The sequence below is a fragment of the Strix uralensis genome, chromosome Z (genome assembly GCF_047716275.1).
Source record: "Strix uralensis isolate ZFMK-TIS-50842 chromosome Z, bStrUra1, whole genome shotgun sequence".
NCBI classification, from domain to species: Eukaryota; Metazoa; Chordata; class Aves; order Strigiformes; family Strigidae; genus Strix; species Strix uralensis.
In genome coordinates this window covers 85,182,038-85,202,592 of record NC_134012.1, presented here as the reverse complement: position 1 = coordinate 85,202,592, position 20,555 = coordinate 85,182,038, and the positions used below count along the sequence as shown (strand labels likewise).

The 20,555-nt window shown below is 38.9% G+C and overlaps 1 protein-coding gene across 3 annotated transcripts in view; it reads left to right on the top strand.

The window, feature by feature from the left end:
- NNT (nicotinamide nucleotide transhydrogenase) overlaps positions 1–16,150 on the top strand; it is a 48,778-nt gene extending 32,628 nt beyond the window's left edge. For all 3 annotated transcript variants that reach the window (XM_074856698.1, XM_074856700.1, XM_074856699.1), the window contains exons 19-22: positions 912–993; positions 11,515–11,633; positions 12,604–12,719; positions 13,982–16,150. In XM_074856698.1, the coding sequence (XP_074712799.1) occupies positions 912–993; positions 11,515–11,633; positions 12,604–12,719; positions 13,982–14,131 (467 nt within the window). In that variant the 3' untranslated portion in view covers positions 14,132–16,150. The remainder of the gene's footprint in view (positions 1–911; positions 994–11,514; positions 11,634–12,603; positions 12,720–13,981) is intronic.
- Positions 16,151–20,555: the final 4,405 nt, after the last annotated feature.

The window sequence follows — 20,555 nt, the reverse complement described above, 5'->3', positions numbered from 1 at the left end:
AGCTTACTGAAAGAGAGGATTTTGTTTATGCTTCTCATCTACTTGCTCAACTCTTCATTGTTTTGTTAAAAAAATGACAGAAAAACATCTAAAACTTAGTTAGCATACAATAAATACTAGAATTAAAGTAAAAAAACCCCAAAAACCAAAACTCTTGAGTTTGCTGTAGGCTCATATGATTCAGTAGCACATTCCCTGTTAGGAGAGGTCAGGTAGTGAATAGCTCGACTTGTTTTTCTTAAACTGAATGGTACAACTATTGTGTTAAATTTATTTTAGCATTGGAATGAGAACAATGCTGAGAAACAAAGTCTTCTTTCATTTTACTTCATATTAAATCAAAACATCGGTGAGGTAGAGTTCGAATTTGAGAAGTTACCTTTGTTTCCAACAAAGCTTCCAAACGTCTTCAAGGAGTTTGCTTCTTGCTCCTGTGGTCAAACCTTGAGGACACCATTAATAATTTATACTCTCCATTTTCTTCCTGGGCAATGCTGCTCTGATGAATTAATTCAGACAAAGACTGAAAATATTATTTGCTGCTGAAAGCCGTACTTAATTACTAGATTTACATTATGCAAATCCAAAATTTTGTGAGGATAGTAGTGATGAAGTAACCTGATAGTAGCCTCTTTATCAATTTTTCAGCGTACCTGTCTGAAACTTTTTCTGATAGAGAAAGGAACACTTTTTTTGTGAAGCTGAAATAAGTTACTTATGTTGTTTGGCTGGTCAAACCTACACTGTTAGTGGTCAGGAGACCAAAAAGAAGAGATGAATTATAGTCCTCAGGCTGGGAGTACATGAGTATTTGGTGTGTGTGTGTATATATATAATTTTTTTGTTTAATTGTGAGTGCTTCTGTCTGCACTGAAACAGAAAAATAGCTTACAATTTGGAAATTCTTTCAGGTTATGGTTTGTGTGCAGCAAAAGCTCAATACCCGATAGCTGATCTGGTGAAGATGTTGAGAGAACAAGGGAAAAATGTCAGGTAAGTACTTTCCTTAATGAAAAGAATTACAGGTTCTTTGTTTTTTGGCTTCTTATTCATTCCATTAAAATCCCTTACAAGTCTTTTTTTGGTTTAAGTTTTTTTATGTCATGCTGATCTCTCTCTCAAAAATACCAGCAGGAGAAATGCTCTAATCTTACTAACCTGTAGCTGAATATCTAGAAATTTCATGGAAATTTCGTGCTTTGTTGTAAAAGATGCCTTATTCCCTTACACTCTTGTTAAATTTGGGGTTTGGAAGTAGCCCCAGCAGTTGGAGAATAATTTTTTGTTGTTGTTTTGGTTTGGTGTCATGCTGAAGTTCAGTTGAAAAGAATGGCTTTAAAATTTAATACTACTTTATTGTAGCAACAGAATCTTGGTTAGCTCCTTTAGATATGTGTGCTCTGCCTTTGAATATAGCAGTATATTTCTACAAAACAAGCAGTGAAGTTTTTTGTAAAATAAAACTTTAATGTAGCTTTTTGTATTGTGTTCAAGAGAGAGCAGGCTTCTCTAAAGTTAAGGAGGTTGGATAGCTCTTTGTGCAAATATGTTACTGTGAGAAGTAGTCACAATAGCTGACTTCAGTGCAGGGAGAATAGTTTTAATTCATGCTTGTAGTCAATAGGGAGAGAGCACAGGCCCAATTTAAGGGAAACCTCCATTAAGGGGGATTGTTTACTAGGCTAAAACACCTTTAATATTTTTTTTAAAAGCCCTAATTTCCTAAGGAAATGGACCCCTCTGCTTGGGGAATAGTTAAAGGGGTGCAATGAGTTGAGGATACTAGTCAGGAAATGAGACCCTCCTGCAGTATGGAGGAGTGTTTGCTGGGGTCACTCTAGTATGAACTGGAAGAGTAGATAGGGTAGCAGTCTCTGCACCCAGAACATGGGACTGACTTCTTTCCTGGGATAAGTGACTTGCATTAATAGAAGTAATGCTTACTATTATACAGCAACATTTGTATATATATTAAAAAAAATATGGACAGTAGCATCCAATTCCGATTGGCATGCTTGAAACAGTGCTGAAAAGAATTAATCACACTACAGTGTTGGATGTCCTTCTTAAGTTAAAAATCCACAGTCTACCCTGCCTTTTTATTCTTCTGCTAACCCTTTCTGCGCTCTGGAATAGCTGAAGACGTTCAGTGTGTATTGATGAGAGATGTCTTGCAGATGCTCAAGAGCTCCTGTTTTTGGACTGATATGCTGCAGACAGTGCCTCTGTTAAAAGTAGATCTTTCTGTTACATTCCTCGAAATTCTCTTAAGTCAATCCATGTGATGTTACGTTAGCAGCAGGACTTTAGCTTCCACAGGATGTACTATCTGATTTCCCTTTGCCCTTCCAAGCATTAGGGCTGTGGCATCTTCTCTCACACCATGCTTTGAAGGTTTCTAGAGTCTGATTTGTTCAGTAAGTAGCCAGTGAACATAGGAAGGTCTGAGGATGTTAACTTCTGTCACTATTTTAATGTAACCTGAATCTTCACAGTATCAGAATAGTTGAAGTTAGAGGTCTCTGGAGATTGTCTGGTTCAGCCAGCTCCCTTGCTCAAATGAGAGTCAGCTGGAGCAGGTTGCTTAGGGTTTTGTTCAGTTGGATTTTGAATATCTGGTCTCCAGAAATGGAGACTTGACAGCCTCTCTGGGCAATCAGTTCCAATGTCCAATCACCCTTAGAGTAAGCCAGGTTTTTCCTGTATTTCATTTTGCGACCATTGCCTCTTGTCTGTTCACTGGATACCACTGAGAAGAATCTGACTGTCTTCCTTGCTCACCTCCATCAGTATTTATACACAGTGATAAGATTCCCTTGAGTCTTCTCTTCTGCAGGCTGAAGAATCCCAGATCTCAGCCTGTCCTCTTTTGGCAGATACTTAAATCTGTTAAGCAACTTAAACCTACTCTTACTGGGTTCCCATAAGTTTTTGCTATTGTGAGCAAGATTGCTATTGGAGTTCTTTGGAGTATTACGTGGAAGGATTATTGGAGTGCATGTGGCCAGTCCCATGGATTTATTTTGCTGGAGTGCTGCTCCAAAAAGCAGGGATAATTCTTAGGTGCCAGTATGGGCCTCAAGTCCATTCCTCCTTCAATTTTTCATAGACCTTACAGCTTTTGAAAGTACTGGAGAGCTAACATGGTGCCTCTCTTGCTGATTGTTTGGGAAACTATTTTCTAACTATGGTAATTTAAAACTAGTCAAGGCTTGATTTTCATTTAAAACAAGATATTTGGGCAGATGCTGGTTAGCCAGACTCATTCTCTGATTTCCATGTGTTTATTTCAGTTAGATGGTGTCTTTCCTTTGGAATCAGTACTCTAGCAGTTAGTGGTTTTTGTTTTTGTTATTTTCTTCCACTATTTTACCAAGCTTAATGAAAAGTAGTGTGTAAGTTTTCGTAGTGTTCCACATCATGTGTTATGATGGATAACAGCATGCTGGTTGTAGGGTTTAGCAGCAGTTACTTGTTAGTTTACCCAGAATGTTGCAATTTTGCAAATGGAATTGCTTTATAGATGTATTTGTTCATGCATACATGAGAGATGAGGGTGTGTGCTGGTGTATCTGCTTCCTGGAGCAGTTCTCTTCACACCTTATTTCTCCATGTTTAGCAAAAGCTCTGTGTGTGTCCAAATTACATTAAAAATTTTGAAGACCCGTTAGTTGTGCAACAAAAGAACCTTCCTTGGCTGATGCGATGACAATGTCGCGTGCTTTTGGCTTTCCTGTCAGTGCTTCTGTGGGGTCAAACTTTATTTTTTATCAACATTAGTGAAATAAAAAATCATTGGTTTTGCCTTTTATGTTGGCTTTGCAGGGGAGAAATGTGAATGAATCCTTGAAATGACTGGCTTATACTTGAAATGAGTAAATTTCAGGAAGGCATCACTGCAGTGGTTACCTAGTATTTTAATGAAATAAATCTGTATTTACAGTCTGTGGTAATTCAGGCCTTTCATCACTTTGTGGAGCTCTCACGGTGTTCATTGAGTGCAGCTGCTGTCCCTCTGGTTTCAGTAGGCCTGGAGTGCCTCGGGACCCTACTTCGCTCACCATCCAGATGTAGTGACACTCTCACACATCCGCTGTGGAGGGGTGCCAGCACAGACATACGATTGTCATCAATTTGTAATGCCCATACCGTGCCAAGAAAAATTGTGTCTTGTCATATGGTCTTTTTTTGCTTCATGGCTCACGATTGATCCAGAGGAGCTGTTGTTTTCATTTACTTTGCCTATAGCCATAACACTTCAGTGAGGAGAGAGGATTATGTAACATGATGCATAACCTTTGACTAGAGCTTAAATTAAGAAGTACAGGAGAGTTCGGAAACTTCAGACTGTTTTAGTTACTAAATTGCATAGCTAACATCATCGCTTACTTAAGATGGTCTTGCAGCAGATCACATCTTTATTGCATTAGTAGTATCACATAGAAAGCTGGATATTGCTGAGCCTTCATTATAGCTTTCCCTTGTTATAGATGGGTAAAACAAAAAACCTGTGGTCCCCAGAATCCATTGGCCTTGGAGAGGAAATGCCAGTTTTGCAACTGGTGTCATATTTCTGCAAAGTTACAACTGAGTTACAACTTGGAAGTTCTTGCATTACCAGAGTTCTTCAGCCACATGCTGTGTTGTTTGTAGGCCCCTAGTTGTGAAATTCTAATTTTTTTCTATATAATTAAATTATATGCTATAGTAATTCTATATATAGATACAGAATTATTCTATAGTATTATAGTACAGTTTAAAACTATACATTCTCATATGTGCATGGATAATTGACGCTGTCCATGTCCACATCAAGGTAACTATCTTGCCTTTTGCCACAGTGTGACTTTCCTAAGACATTTTCTATCAAGGTGTTTTGTTTTTCCTCATAGTGAAATTCTTGATAAGAAAAATGTGTAGCAGGGTGAAAGGACTCTTAAAATTGTGCTTTGCATAGACTTTCTAAATCTAACTCAAATATGGTTTTCTGGTGGCTGTCACAGTTGAGAGAAATGCTTGTTACCTCTTTAACAGCTTTTCAAATTAGTTGCTAATACATTAGTGTTTTGGTTTGCATTTTTTGACCTAATTTTTATGAGTGGATATCTTGAAGGACTTGGATTTCTGTCTTCTGATGCTGGAGAATCCAATTACTTTTGAGCACATGGAAACATGGGTTTCTTATATTTTTTAAAATGTGATAGCATGGATTTAGTGTTGGACCTGCATTTTTTTGACTTTTATTGTTACCTCTATGGCTGAGCTCTGATCAGATGTGTTTAGGGTTCTGGGTTTTTTCTCCATTTTTCTAATTGCTTGTGAGTAATAGAACATGTGGATGGGTACCACTTACACATTTATCTACAAATCAATAGATAAAACTGATTAACTTTAATTGTATCAATTTACAGTCATCATTCTTTGTTGGTCTACATGAAAATCTAGAAGAATTTTAAAGGATGAGTGGTTAAACCAGCATAAAATATTGCATAGCTTAGGTGTGCATATGGTGGAAATTACTGTCACTGCTACATGGCAGCCTGAGAACAATGTGTGTCAAGGCAAGTTTCTAGGAAGCTGAAGTATGCTTACTAGGAAGACAGTAAGTGTGTACATGTGTGTCAGTTCTCAGTTTGTTTCTTACGGTCAGATTAACTGCCTGGGTTCTGAATTATTAATGCTGCAGATGAAGGGACAAATGGAGTCCAACAGATCTGTTAGCTCAAGTGCTGTATCAGTGTAGCTAGAGAGGACTAGCAAACCTTACTGTACCTGATCCATTTCTGCAGGGATGCAGCTATAGCTCTATGTATTGTAGGTATGCCATTGATTCCATATGGGTCAAGTGAGCTCTGCGTGACTATACTAGGTTGGTTGGTGATGCTTTGTGGAGGCAGGCTCTTCTTAATTCCCTGCAGTTGGGTTCTTGGGAGGGTTATTGCATTGAGCAAAGGTATTTAGATCTTGCCTCTGCTGTGATAAACCATAGTGGTTGGAAATAGGGAGCCAGTACCAACCCTCACTTAATTATGCTTAATTCAACTAATTTAATTCAGTTTAAATTTAACTGGCCTGACCCCAGCAGAGTCTCTGAGCTTAGTCTATGCTGAAGTACTGTTTCTGGAGACATGTTGTTTCCTCAGGCATGACACCTGGGCTAAGCAGCTATGTGCTTTGGTGCTAGTAATCTACATAATCATCTGTAATGTGTGATGAGAGCATTATACTGTGGTACTTAGAAGTCGTGCTACACTGCAACTGTTGTTATATGGCAGGATTCAAGCTGTCAAATATCTGAATGATGCACTTCTCAGTTCATCTAGTTGGCTTTTTTTTTTCTTTCCTCTTGTTACCTTGAATAACAGATTATTGTTTGTACTGGAAGCAGAGGTGGAGAGGTGTCAAAACACAAATAGAGTAAATGGAGTGGGAGGAAGAGGAGGTGAGGCAAAACCCTTCAGCAAATTATTCTCCCTGTATATAGCATCTAAAGTGTTGCGCAAGCTAAATTAGGCATCAGCCAGATGTTACTTACTTACATCACCTTGTCCAGCTTTGGCACAATGGCAGGAATCCTATCTTTACATGGATGAAGTGATCTTGAAACACCTCTGCATTGGGTTAGGTATGTGCTAACTCCTTCAGTATTGATTAAAAGAACGTTATCTAGCCAGTTGTAATAAAGATAGATGCTGACTTTTTGAACTGTATGGGAAGTAATTTCCATTCTGAGATTTTTCAGTAATATTGCATACAATAGTTGCCTTTTTCATAGTACAATAATTAACTTCATACTTGTAACTCCCCCCCCCGCCCCGAATTTCAGTGCTTTCTGTGCTGAAAGTGTGAAAGTGCTGTCCCAGGTATGATGTGTAAGTCATGAGTTTTAGATTTCTAGTCTAAATTTAAAAGAAAATGATGCACTCTTTGTATTACAAGAAAAAATTCAAAATATGAACTCATTCTTCAGTGTACTGTGTTGTTTTTCTAAGGCTAAAAAGTATCTAAAAGAGGATGATTAAGAAGACTGAATATACTTTCCTGGTACTCATGCTGTTTAGGTTTGAAGTCTTAGTAGCAAGGAGGTGTGTGGTCACTTCAGTGTATTTGACAACTGGTGGTGATAAGCAGGCCCCGTGTTACATGGTAAGGGTCAAGAGAAGAAATTCCTGGTGAATTCTGTGTTTCAATGAACTATCAGAATAATGTTTCAGGTCAGACACAGCATGATTGTAAATCTTTGTTATGGGTAAAGTGTATGTATGCTGAAAACTTAATGTCATGTAAACAAAGTCAAAAAGAGTGTGAGATTTCTGCTTGATTTAAAAACAAACCAACCAACCTTAGGAAGTTCTTGCTTAAGTGATACTAAAAGCATATCAAAGGAACTTGGCAATTTTTCAGTTTAAAACTTTTTTGCTATAAAACATGTTTCTCAAAATAATTTGTGTGTGATTTTTTGAATGTGAACGAGGTTCATATTTTGAACATCTGGGAGCACATATGTGACAAAATGTTTCTGCCATAATGCACATAGCTTTGAAGAATGGCTGCTGTTGTGAGTCAGGAGCTTTTATTGGACAAGTTGTGAGCCATCAAGGATTTTAGCTATCTCTTTTCCATGCTTACCTGAATTCTGTTTTCTGTTGGAAAGGCTATTTTCACTCCAGATATGTGTAGATCATATCTTGTGAAAGAATGAAAGCCTTAGATATTTTTATATCTACACATATTTTTAATGATTCCTTCTGACACATTTGCACATCCAGTTTCAAGAGATACTGGCAGGCTACTCTCATATTTGGTTAACAGGCTCTTAAAAGCAGTCTTCTGGGAGTCACTTCAATATTTGTCTAAAAAGCTTTTGTATGAGCAGCTTTTCAAACTTTGTGAATACACAGTATGTGGTTTCAAGAAGAATCTGTCAGAAGTCTCTAACTACTGATGGTTGATGCCATAACTCTTCCTGAATGAAGATAATTTGTCCCTTTCTTCTCTTCTTTCTTTGCCTTTTGCCAGGAATGGTGAAGTCAAAGGTGAATCTCTTGGCAGCTTAAGTTTTGGCTTTCCAGCCCTTGAAATAAGATTGTATGTGTATACAGTATTTAATAGAAACCTCACGAGTATTTTGTTTTGTGTATTGCCAAAGCAGCTTTTGGTCACAAAGACGCTCAAATAATTTAATTAGAAACAAAAGAGAATTTTGTTGGAAAATCTATTTTCACTGCCAGAGGAGTGATGGGTTTTCTCAAGTGTACTTCAGAATAAGAGTTGTCCTACTGTACTGTAAGTGATTGAATTTGGTACACTTAAGGACTGGCTGTGTACTACTCATGGCTTACATGTGAAATATAAGTTGTTAATGTTTTGTCCTGTATATTTGCTCTCCTTTTTCTGATTCTAGGTATTATCCTTTGCAACACGATCCCAAATGTTAACTAGTTGAATACAAATGCTTCGCTGAGTGAAAAACTGGCTGGATGGCCGGGCCCAAAGAGTTGTGGTGAAGGGAGTTAAATCCAGTTGGTGGCCGGTCATGAGTGGTGTCCCCCAGGGCTCGGTTTTGGGGTCACTCCTGTTTAACATCTTTATTGATGATCTAGACGAGGGGATCGAGTGCACCCTCAGTAAGTTTGCAGATGACACCAAGTTGGGTGGGAGTGTTGATGTGCTCGAGGGTAGGGAGGCTCTGCAGAGAGACCTGGACAGGCTGGAGTGATGGGCTAAGGCCAACTGTAGGAGTTTCAATAAGGCCAAATGCCGGGTGCTGCACTTGGGCCACAACAACCCCCAGCAGCGCTACAGGCTTGGGGAGGAGTGGCTGGAGAGCTGCCAGTCAGAGAGGGACCTGGGAGTGTTGATTGACAGCCGGCTGAACATGAGCCAGCAGTGTCCCCAGGTGGCCAAGAAGGCCAATGGTATCCTGGCTTGCATCAGAAATAGTGTGGCCAGCAGGGACAGGGAAGTGATCTTACCCCTGTACTCGGCACTGGTGAGGCCGCACCTCGATTCCTGTGTTCAGTTTTGGGCCCCTCACTACAAAAAGGACATTGAATTACTCGAGCGTGTCCAGAGAAGGGCAACGAAGCTGGTGCAGGGTCTGGAGCACATGTCGTACGAGGAGCGGCTGAGGGAACTGGGGTTGTTTAGTGTGGAGAAGAGGAGGCTGAGGGGAGACCTCATCGCCCTCTACAACTACCTGAAAGGAGGTTGCAGAGAGCTGGGGATGAGTCTCTTTAACCAAGTAATAAGGGATAGGGTAAGAGGGAATGGCCTCAAGTTGCACCAGGAAAGGTTTAGACTGGATATTAGGAAGCCTTTCTTTCCAGAAGGGGTTGTTAGGCGTTGGAATGGGCTGCCCGGGGAGGTGGTGGAGTCCCCATCCCTGGACGTGTTTAAGAGTAGGGTTGACACAAGCACTTAGGGATATGTTGTAGTTGAGAACAGTCAGTGTGAGGTTAATGGTTGGACTGGATGAGTTTCAAGGTCTTTTCCAACCTAGATGATTCTGTGATTCTGTAATCTGTTATCTTTGTTTCTTTAAAAGCAGTCCTTTTAAAATGAGCTTTTATCCTGCTGTTTGACCTAGAACTTAAAATTATACTATATGTAGTACTATGTGGATTAGTCATATGTCCTTAATTTTGTTGCTGGAGTTCCAGTTGTCTCATTTTTGAATTGTCTTAATATTGTCTTGTTGATGGAGCACTCAGTTGCCCTTTTAAGGATGTATTTCTACAGTGTTAAATTCACAAACGATCTGTGTTGATTGGACCGTGACTTGTGGACCATCACTGATGTGTTACCCACTTCCATTGCAATAACGTTGAAAACACAGTATGTGACATCTGTCATGGCGAGTTGATTTATCAGTGTTTCCCTCCTTTCTGAAGAAGTCTGCTGTCCTTTTATTGCATTCCTGACTCACTTGGATTTCTTCTCAGAAATTTCTGTTCAGAAATCCAAGAATTTATAGTTTTCTCTTGGGTATTTTCTGTTTCTTCCAAAGTACATGTAGGCTTCCTCATTAAACATGTAACTTCAGCCATATATGACATTCATCTGAGGCATTTCTGGTGTGCTTGAGTCAGTATTAGATTTGGTGATAGCTCCAGAGCTGGAAAGACAGAAAATGCCCAGGACAGTAGACATTGATATTCCTAGTTTATGCAGAGCCAGTAGATGAGCAGAACAGTACAATCTGCCCACAAGAAATAGATTTGTATCTAACCAAATGATGTCTTTGGGAGTTGCAGCTAAACCAGTTTAACATCTGAATTTTGTCAGGATTTTACTCTTACAGAACTGCATGCATGCCTTAGCATGCTGCCACTCTGTGTGTCTGTCTGAATTTTTAGTAATTCATAAGTGGTGTATTTTCTCTAAGTTGTTTTTGAGCTGTTCTGAAAACATTTCTTAAATTGTTATGCTTAAATTGTACTGCTATAGCTTCTTAGCTTTCCACCTTCTCACTCCCACTCCTTTTTTTTTTTTTTCCTTCTAAGACCAATCATGAGAAGTGACATGTTAACTTAATTCAGCAAAGCATTGTCTTGAGATTGAGGTGGAATCCCTGCTAATTTTTCTGTTGAATTGGAGTGTTAGACCATGCATACTCTAGAGATACCTGAATCAATAAGGTCATTTGTCAAGGGCATTTCTAGGTCTAGGAGTGATTTTTACTTCAGGAAGGCTGCACAGTCTTTTGGTATTTTCATGAAGAGTGTTATTATGTCGCAAATTCATTTTCTCTGTCATGCTTTCACTTTTCAATGATGTGAGGGACCTCCAAAGCATATTAATGTGGGTGGTGGTTTTGCAGCCAAAAAACTTATTCATGAAAAACTAAAGGTATCTGTCACAAGGTTTTAAATACTGTACTGCTTGGAAGGTGAATGCAAATTCTTACAGTGTGTGATGTGGCTCAGACTGACGATTGTAGTCAGACAAAATGATAAAATAGTCCTATTACTTTCAAAAGTAATTGAAGAAAAGCTTGTTTGTATAAGCTATTGCTGGGTGGAAAATTTACTCTGTTGGTCTGTTTGCAGTGATGTGTTCCAGGCATTTCTGGCCATGAGTTTCTTCTGTGTTGTCACTAGAAGTATCCAGCAGGCTCTCCAAAGCCACTTTGCAGATGTAACAACTTTCTGAAAGAGTCGTCTTACTAAGGATTGAAAATATATTCCTTCTTCTTTAGTTTTATTGGGAAATAACATACTCTTTTGCGTACCTGCTGTGTCAGTCATACTTATAACTTTCCAAAAAAGGAACAGCTGCCCTCCAGGTGAAGTCAAGTCTATGGCCCATGTTTCCTTTCTCACCCACTCAGTTCCCTGCAACACTGAAAAAGTAATTAAGATATTCTTAAGGTTTAACCATTTCATTTTATTAATTCACATGTGTGCTTATACTTAAGAACTTCTCAGCCTTGTAGATCACAGGTGGCAATTTTAGTGTATAAAACAGTAGTCAGTACTTATTAATGGGGTTGGACTTTCTTTCCTGTTTTAGGTTTGGTATTCACCCTGTTGCTGGCCGTATGCCTGGTCAACTGAACGTACTCCTAGCAGAGGCTGGTGTTCCCTATGATATTGTACTGGAAATGGATGAGATCAACGAAGACTTTCCAGGTTAGCATGCGAGCTATAAGTTTCCAGTAGATTGGGTTTGATCTTGTCAGTTTTTATTTGATTCTGTTTTCACATTACACAAGGATTTTAAAAACAGAAAATCTCAGGCCATTCAGTTTCAGTCTGTACCTGTTGCAATAACACTGTAGATGAGTAAAGGTCTTTCTTGCAATCTGAGTGCTCTCCCAGCTGACAGCAAGTGAGCACAGAGGAATACGAGAAATAGCTTAACTCAGAAGCAGAAAACTGAGAAGAAGAGAGTACAGACAGGGAAATGTAGGAAAAGGGAAATACTGGATTCAGGGGTACAGAAAACAGTAGATATTGAAGGGAGGTTAAACAGGTCTGTAAAACTTGTTTTCACCAGAACCAAGAGAACAGGTTGGGTTTTTAAGTGCTTGTAGCTGTGAAATAAATTACAAATGCTGTGTCTTTTTTATCACTGTTACTGCTCCATACATGGAAGACCTCTGTTACTTATTTAGGTCGGATGTTGGGATGATTTGATCATGTCATGTCTTGCAAACCAGTATAGCATCGTACAGACAACTTCTTCCTTTCTCCCATCTTTATTTAAAAATCAGAAAGGTGCTTGTAAAAGGTGTTTTGAAAAAACAGCCAGACACAAAAAAATTTGAAAGCTATGATACTATGTGTGCATGAAACCACAATTATATATCAAAGGATTTAACTTTTGTGTGGCATAGTGGTCTAACCACTTGGAATGGGGTTGTGGATGCTTGCAGTTTGCTGGAGGTAGTTGGTAGCACACTTGGACTCTCACATACAACTTGCCTGTTAAATTTGTGAAGTATTTGTGAACGAAATCCCCATAAATGTTTGTAGAGTGCTCACTGTAACGGGTTCTTCTGCCTCTAAAGATGAGACTTAACACACAAATGTACATCAGCCTCAATGTTCAGATTTCAGATAATTTTTCATCAGTTTTATTTTCTTCGTCTTGCTGCAGAAACTGACTTGGTCCTTGTAATTGGTGCAAATGATACAGTTAATTCAGCAGCTCAGGAAGATCCGAACTCTATCATAGCTGGAATGCCAGTCCTTGAGGTCTGGAAGTCGAAACAGGTGAGGTTAACAGAGTTGTGTTAAGCACCTACCTTAGGTAGCATGCTTTTAAAAACATGGTTTATAGGGTAAGCTAACAAGATTCTCCTACTCTTCTGGTTTCCATGAGAAACTTTTCTGCAAGTTGTTCAACAAAACAGTCAATGCTTTGCAAGTGTTATGCACTGTTCATGATTTTATAATCATCAGCAAGTGCTTTAGTGAGACTAATGATGACTGCAGTAAAAAAACCTAGTGAAAGTGCTTCTGCTGAAAAATGTGATTAGAATATGTTCTGCTCACATCTGCAGCCCAGAAGCATTTCTGTACAAATACCTGCTTTTTTAAATTTATAGGAAATTGATTGAGAACTTTAATATTGAGGTGAAAATACAAAAACTAACATGCTTAAAAAAAAAAGTGACTTGGTTGACTTGAGAGCTTAGTCTATCCAGATGGAATTGGCGATTTAGTTACCTCACCACTTTTACTCTTTGAAAGCAACATTGTCTGATCCAAAGTACATACACTTCCTTGATGTGGAATCTTTGATATCTTGTTCTGAACCCCATCGTAGCCTCAGTTCTTCTGTGGGTTAGGCATTCAAGTACTCAAGAGTCATAGGCACATACATTTATCAGTGTTTGTGCATAGCTATGTGTTGCTATTTGAGAAATACAGATGTACATGTTAAAGTTGGTAAAGCTTCACAGTTTCTCTGCTGAAGGTGCTGTGGTTAACAATGTGACATTTAATAGCTAAAACTGGCTAAAATGTATTTTAAGATTTTTTTTTTTTTTAAATCCCATGTATGAAGTAATACAGAGTACTAAATAGTCTGGAGAGGTACCAGAGAGCATTGCACCAAGTATTGATGTGAATGCTCATCTGAATTGTGATGCTGTCAGGGAATTGGGTTCTTAAAACAGTTCAAAAATAAAAAAAACTCAAAAAACTTTTAAGTTATAATCATCAGTGCCCATCTTGCTTTGACTTTATTACATGGAATAAAGTAAAAGCATATGTATGTGTAGTGTCCACGGTCTCTCCATCTGACATGTAATATGTGCTTAACAATAAAATGTTTCTGAAACTGGTCCAGATATCAGATTGTCTGCTATATTAAAATTGAACATACTGTTTTGTTGCATTGAGCACCCTTTTTTTGCCAGGGATCTCTCTTCCTCTTCTTTCATTTACTGAGGTTGGTTTTGTGTTGACTTTGTTGGAGGGGGAATGGTGGTTGGTTTTTGCTATTTCAAACATGAACTCTTTATGTGCAGGTCATTGTGATGAAGAGATCTTTGGGAGTTGGTTATGCAGCGGTGGACAATCCGATCTTCTACAAACCCAATACTGCCATGTTGTTGGGAGATGCTAAGAAGACTTGTGATGCCCTACAGGCCAAAGTCAGGGAATCGTATCAAAGCTAAATATTGAGTTATGTTCCACCCATGATTGCAACTACATTTTTGTTACAGAAGTCATGGAAAACAAGAGTTAGAAGAATCTGTCACTGTCATAATGCAGCTGGCATTTGGAGAAGCATTGACTCCTAGGAGATATAGTTCAGTCAGGGAACGTAGGCTTTTGTGAAAGGATGGGCACATTAGCCCTTCAAACTAAATCTCCCATGAGGCAATGCATTGAAGAATGAAAATGCGCTTTTTAAGGTTAACATTACACTGTTAAAAGCAGGAACTAATAACTCGTGGTCATCTTCAAGGAGTTACTGGTTTCCTACTCCTTACTCTCTGTACTGTCATGGAAATTCACTAAAAAATACTGTGCCAAAATTCTATCTTATCATTAAAGCTGTTCTTTGGCCAGTATGGACAAAACAATTATTTCATCAAAATTTAAAGTAAAATTACAAACAGATGCAAGCAGATGCAGATAGATGCTTACATGATTTGAGATTCTAAACATAATGTTCTGTTTCTTTTGTGGATTGTATAGATGCTGTGAATCAGGAACACTTAGGAAAGTTACTTCTCTTTAAAATACAGTTCCACTTTTTTGTAGTGCCCACTTATGTTGTATAAAACAAAACACAAGATTTCAGGGACCTACCAAGTGATCTTCAAGCCTGACAAGGACTTGCACTGCTTAACCATTTTAAGCAGCTGCTAAATTCTCCATCTTTTTCAGTTGTTGCCTTTTTAAGTGTCTGAGGAAAAATATGGTCCGATTCTGTTCAGACAAAACATCTTACCCGATCTGTTCACAGAATTTGGACCACAGTGTTTCAGTTTATGTTCACTTAGACTTTTAACTGTATTTGCTACTTTAAAGTTTAGTGATGCTTTCTTAATTAACATTTATGTGATGCTGGAAAAGGCACTTTGAACATATTTAAGATGCTGGAGTTTATTAGGATGTTTCTAAATAAATAAGCTATTGTTTTGACAAGACAGAAGCATACCAAACTTAAAACCAGTGTTTAGATTATTTGACTTCTCCCTAACCTAATTAAAAGCACTGCTAAATTTCCATAATAAGTTCAGCAAAGAATTAAATTATGACACAGATCGCTGTTTTGTTTTTATTATATTAAGTGTACTTCAGTGGAACTCAAATATTTTCCTAATAAAATGAATTTATCATGTTTCTATAATGATGTAGCAACTGTCCATAGTGACGAAGGCTAAATAGAAATAGCTGTACTTGTATTAGAAAGCATTCATATCTGGGGAAGACAAACTCTTATGAAGTCTTGAAATTAATCCACCTTGTTTGGTAGAACAAACATTTTTTATTACACCATGTATAGAGACCTCATAAAATATAGTATTTCTACTTAGCTACCTCTGTTTTTGTGAAGATCACTTAAAACACAGACTTTGAACAAGTAATGCATTAAGAAATGAAACAGTGTATGAAAGAAGCTACGCTTTTTGCAAATCTCTTTCATATAATTTGAAATAAAAATTATCATGTAAGCATTAATATGTTGTACACTGCAGGAAAAGACTTGTAACTAAATTTTAAAACATCGTGGCAGCTAGATTTGAATGTAGCATGTATGGCCTCTTGATTTCATTGTATTCAACTTTTCTTTTAGGTCTGCAAAAAATAGAGGGAAATGGGAGAAGGGGAAAGAATAGGAAATAATTCTCTCTCTCTCCGTCCCAGCTAAGCAAAAAGGGGATTTGAAGGGATTTAGCATCCCAAAGCATTAATTTTTGTCTTGTCAGACTTGAAGTATCTAATGCGGTATGCAACATGTCTCTGCTTATAAGTAGCTAATATAAGACTTAGCTTTTCTTAAAAAAAAAAACAGAACAAACAATGGGGATATGGAACAGTTTTCTTTTTTCCTTTGTATTTGGGAAAAAAAACATACTGTTATGTTGGATCAGAGGTACCAGTGTTATCTTATAACTGTGCTTTACCATGGAACACCAGGCAATTGTTGAAGTGCTAATAAATCGATTATTTTTCTTTATTGATCACCGTTTCTTTTCTCTCCTGTTGTGTTTCCTGAGTAGGTAAGTAGTCTGAGGTTCTTTCTGGGAGTTAGAAAATAACAATGCCACCAAATGATGTTGAGATTGAAGAATGTAGTGAAAAGGAATCATAATGGAATATGCGTATTTATTTTTTTTTAAAATTCAAATAGTTCTTTAAAATATTCATTCTAGTATGACTGATGTCACCTGACCTTGCCAACTTCACTATGAGCTTTTCTAGTAAGTTAGACAACTTTTGAGAGCAGCTGATCCCAGTATGTGTTGCCTTTTTGACTTAAAAAAAAGGCAAGAAAAAAAAAGCAGTAAGAACTAACTTGGCTGAGTACTTCATTTTCCATTGGCTGAGGTGTGAGATGAATCCTATCCCTTTGAGCCTGATACCATGTAAGCTTGCTTCAGTTCTTAGTTACTTAGTTCTACAATATGGTCAAGCTGATTGTTGTGATGATTTCAGTTTCTACCTGCAAAGTGAATGATAAATGAATAATTTTCGCTGTCTGGTCTGTTCAGTTGTATCATTGCAGAAGTCTGACATGCAACTTTCATATTTTCTTCAAGCTTTGGTCAAGCTGAGAGCTGAGGTCTCTTTTCAGAGGCTGCAGGCTGGTGTTGATTCATGAGGTAACCTCTCATCCCTCTTGATTGAGCAGCCCACCTGGAAAGCATATACCCACAGTGTATGGATTGTAGTCTGACAAAACCAACTGAACAGAGATTAGTGTCCTTCATTCTCTCCTATTGTTGCTGCACTGCTTTGCCTCACCCAAGAGGTATTTTACTCTAGCCTGCCTGAAGCAGGCTATGAAAATCTGATCAGATCATGGCAAAGCAGTGCAGCAAGAACAAAAGGAGAGGATGAAGGACACTAATCTCTGTTCAGCTGGTGAATTTTTTCCAGTTTGCAGTGTGTGTTCATGGCTGTGAGACATCTTGGATCTTTGTTTTTAATACAAGTTGTTACACTACTGTAGTTACAGAGGAATTTAGTTGGAAAGATCCTCTAGAGATGATTTGGTCCAGTCCCCTGCTGAGAATAGATCCAGTTTGACCAGATTGCTACAGGCTTTGATTTCAACATTGCCTGGCTGGAGATTCCACAGCCTCTCTGTTCCCCTATTCCAGTGCTTGATTCTTCCCTTTGTGAACAATTTTTTAAAAATATCTGATTGCAATTTCCTTTGTTGTGGCTTGTGTGCATTACCTAGCCTAATCCTGTTGCTGTGCTCCTCTGAGAAGAATGTTTTCACTACTGTCTCATGGAAAACAACAGGAAGATTCTGCCCTTACCTTACTAAGGCTGACAAATCCAGTTCTTTCTGTTTCTCCTTGTATGTCATGTGTGAATGGTGGCTCCCTCTTTAGCTCACTTCAGTATGTCAATGGTTTCTTGTACTGGACACACTCATCCAGACACAGTCTTACGAAGCGTAGGGGAATCATCGCTTCCCTTAGCTGCAGGCGATGTGTTTACTGATGCAGCCCAATAAGCAGTTGACATTTGCTGGAAGGTTGTGCTGCTGTTCCATGTTCCATGATGGTCTAGTGGGACCATCTTCTTGTTTTCTGCAGAGCTGTTTTCTAGCCAGTCAGCCCCCAGTTGGTACTGTTGTATGGGGTTATTCCATCCTGAGTAATGGGCTTCACATTTGCCTTGGAACTTAATGAGATTCCTGTCAACCTGTTTCTCAGCCTGCTGAGGTCCCTCTGGCAGTCATGCCCTCCAGTATATAATTTGTTTCTATGATTGACTAAAATCTGTGAGCTTGTTGTGAGTGCTATCCTTCCAGTTGTCCAGGCCAGTAATAAGGACATTAAAGAGTGTTGACTTCAGCACTGATGCTCTCATGAGTGCTGCTGGTACTTCACCAGTAGCTGGGCGTCGTGCTGTGATCACAACCATTTGAGTCTGGTTAATACTCCACCTAGTCGACACTTTGCCTGTGCAAACTGTATGTCACTAATGTGCCCGGATACTGTGGGAAGCCTTGTCAAAGGCCTTGCTAAAAATCAACTATGCAAACTTCATTGCTCTTCCTGTGTCCACAAGGGCAGCCATCTCACTGTAGAAGGGAGGTTGGTCAGGCTTGATTTGCCTCTGGTAAAATTGTGCTGCCTGTTCCTAGTCACCTGGTCTGTCGTGAAGTTCCCAGGGGAGTTGGCTATGTAACCTTCCTAGGGTCAAGGTTAGGCTGCCTGGCCTATTGTTTCCCTGTCCTCCCCCTTGCTCTTCTTGAGCCAGTGACTTACCATTGAGATCAGAAATTAAATTAGAACTTTGTAAAAGCTGCTGTTTCTAGCAAATACACTTTACTTTTGATCATGAGAAGTACGAAGTTTTGTGCTGGTAAATTTGCCTTGTAATTTTTCGTAAGTAGGGGAATTTCACTTATTGCAAAATGATGAGTTTGCAGTTATGTGATCTATTAATCCATCAATCTGTTTCTTAAACTTGCTTTAGTCTGGAATTTTAGAAACCATATCATAACCTAAAGTATCATACATGTCCTGCTGTGTTGGTTCCTTGTAGCAAGCATGTAATTCTTGTCTATTCAAGTAGGTAAATCGAGGACTTGTACCTACTTTTGTATTTTAGTTTGAATAAAAAGCTGGGTTTTGCAGTGAATCACAGTTTCTTCTCCTTGCTAAGTTTTGGGTTCCCTTGCAGAGGAGGCTTGGAGCACAAAAACTTGGATTCTTTTGAAACTAAGCTAGAAGATGCATTAGAGCCGTGAACAAACATTCGGTCTCTAGGACCAGATTAGAGGTAGTCCACAGTAAACACCCTCAGACATACAGCAGTGGATTTCATATCTTCATCACTGAGTGCCTTGTTTGCCAGGTTTGAATCTGTTGTGCCAAAATAATTGCTAAGGTAGACTTCCAGATCTCCGGAGTGTAAGAGAGAATGAGAGGCTGTAGTTCGCTTCGTTCCATTCTAAGGCTTAATTATTTGTAATAAGTTAACATAAAATTTAAGTTCAAAAAGCCACCCCAAAACAAAAAAGCTTTTTGCTCCCCTAGCACATGTATACTTTTGTGTAAGCTTTCAAACTCTGTAGGAAAACTTCACAAGAAGGAATTTGAATACTGGAAGATCTGGCACTGTTCTGTGCCTAAGCAGGGCAGTTCAAGTACTCATTTCATAAGACTTTCAATGAGTGCTGTTCTAATAATATTACTAATGTAGGGCATTTTTTTTTTTAAATAAAAATTACAAAGGGTAATGAAGGCCAATGGTATCCTGGCTTGCATCAGAAATAGCATGGCCAGGAGGGACAGGGAAGTGATCTTACCCCTGTACTCAGCACTGGTGAGGCCGCACCTCGATTCCTGTGTTCAGTTTTGGGCCCCTCACTACAAAAAGGACATTGAATGACTCGAGCATGTCCAGAGAAGGGCAACGAAGCTGGTGCAGGGTCTGGAGCACATGTCGTACGAGGAGCGGCTGAGGGAACTGGGGTTGTTTAGTCTGGAGAAGAGGAGGCTGAGGGGAGACCTCATCGCCCTCTACAGCTACCTGAGAGGAGGTTGCAGAGAGCTGGGGATGAGTCTCTTTAACCAAGTAATAAGTGATAGGACAAGAGGGAATGGCCTCAAGTTGCACCAGGGAAGGTTTAGACTGGATATTAGGAAGCCTTTCTTTCCAGAACGGGTTGTTAGGTGTTGGAATGGGCTGCCCAGGGCGGTGGTGGAGTCCCCATCCCTGGAGGTGTTAAGAGTTGGGTTGACCTAGTGTTTAGAGATATGGTGTAGTTGAGAACAGTCAGTGTTGGGTTAAGGATTGGACTAGATGAGCTTCAAGGTCTTTTCCAACCTAGATGATTCTGTGATTCTGTGAGACTTGTATAATACAACTGTTCTGTAGCTGCCCAGAGGATATATTCTATTAACTGTTAAACTAATGTGATACATTATAATACATATATCCTGAGTGGAAGATACGTACTTGCACATTTTCATAAATGGGCTTAGAAGTATTCAAAGCTCCAGTTCCCAAAAGGTGATGGTTTGAAGTAGAAAAAACAGTACTAAAACATTAAAGTATTACTTGAGATATTGAGGGACTAATTTATAGTCTTTATTCTAAGGTGATCATCATATGAGTTTTAAGGAAAGAACTTTTTCTCCTGTTGCAAGGATAATGAGAAATGTTAGCTAATAAGAGAGTGAATGGAAAAAAGTGTTAAAGGAAACATAACTATTTCGCTTTCTCTGTTTCACTTTTGCCTGGAGACATTTTCCCTGAGAATGAGGGGGATCATACATGCTTCAACTGCGCATAAAGATAGGTAGTTTGTGTTCTTCCCTTAATGACGGTTGATCTGTTTTATTTTTCCCCATAGACTCCCAAGACTGCATGAAGCCCTGTACATCACTGAAACCT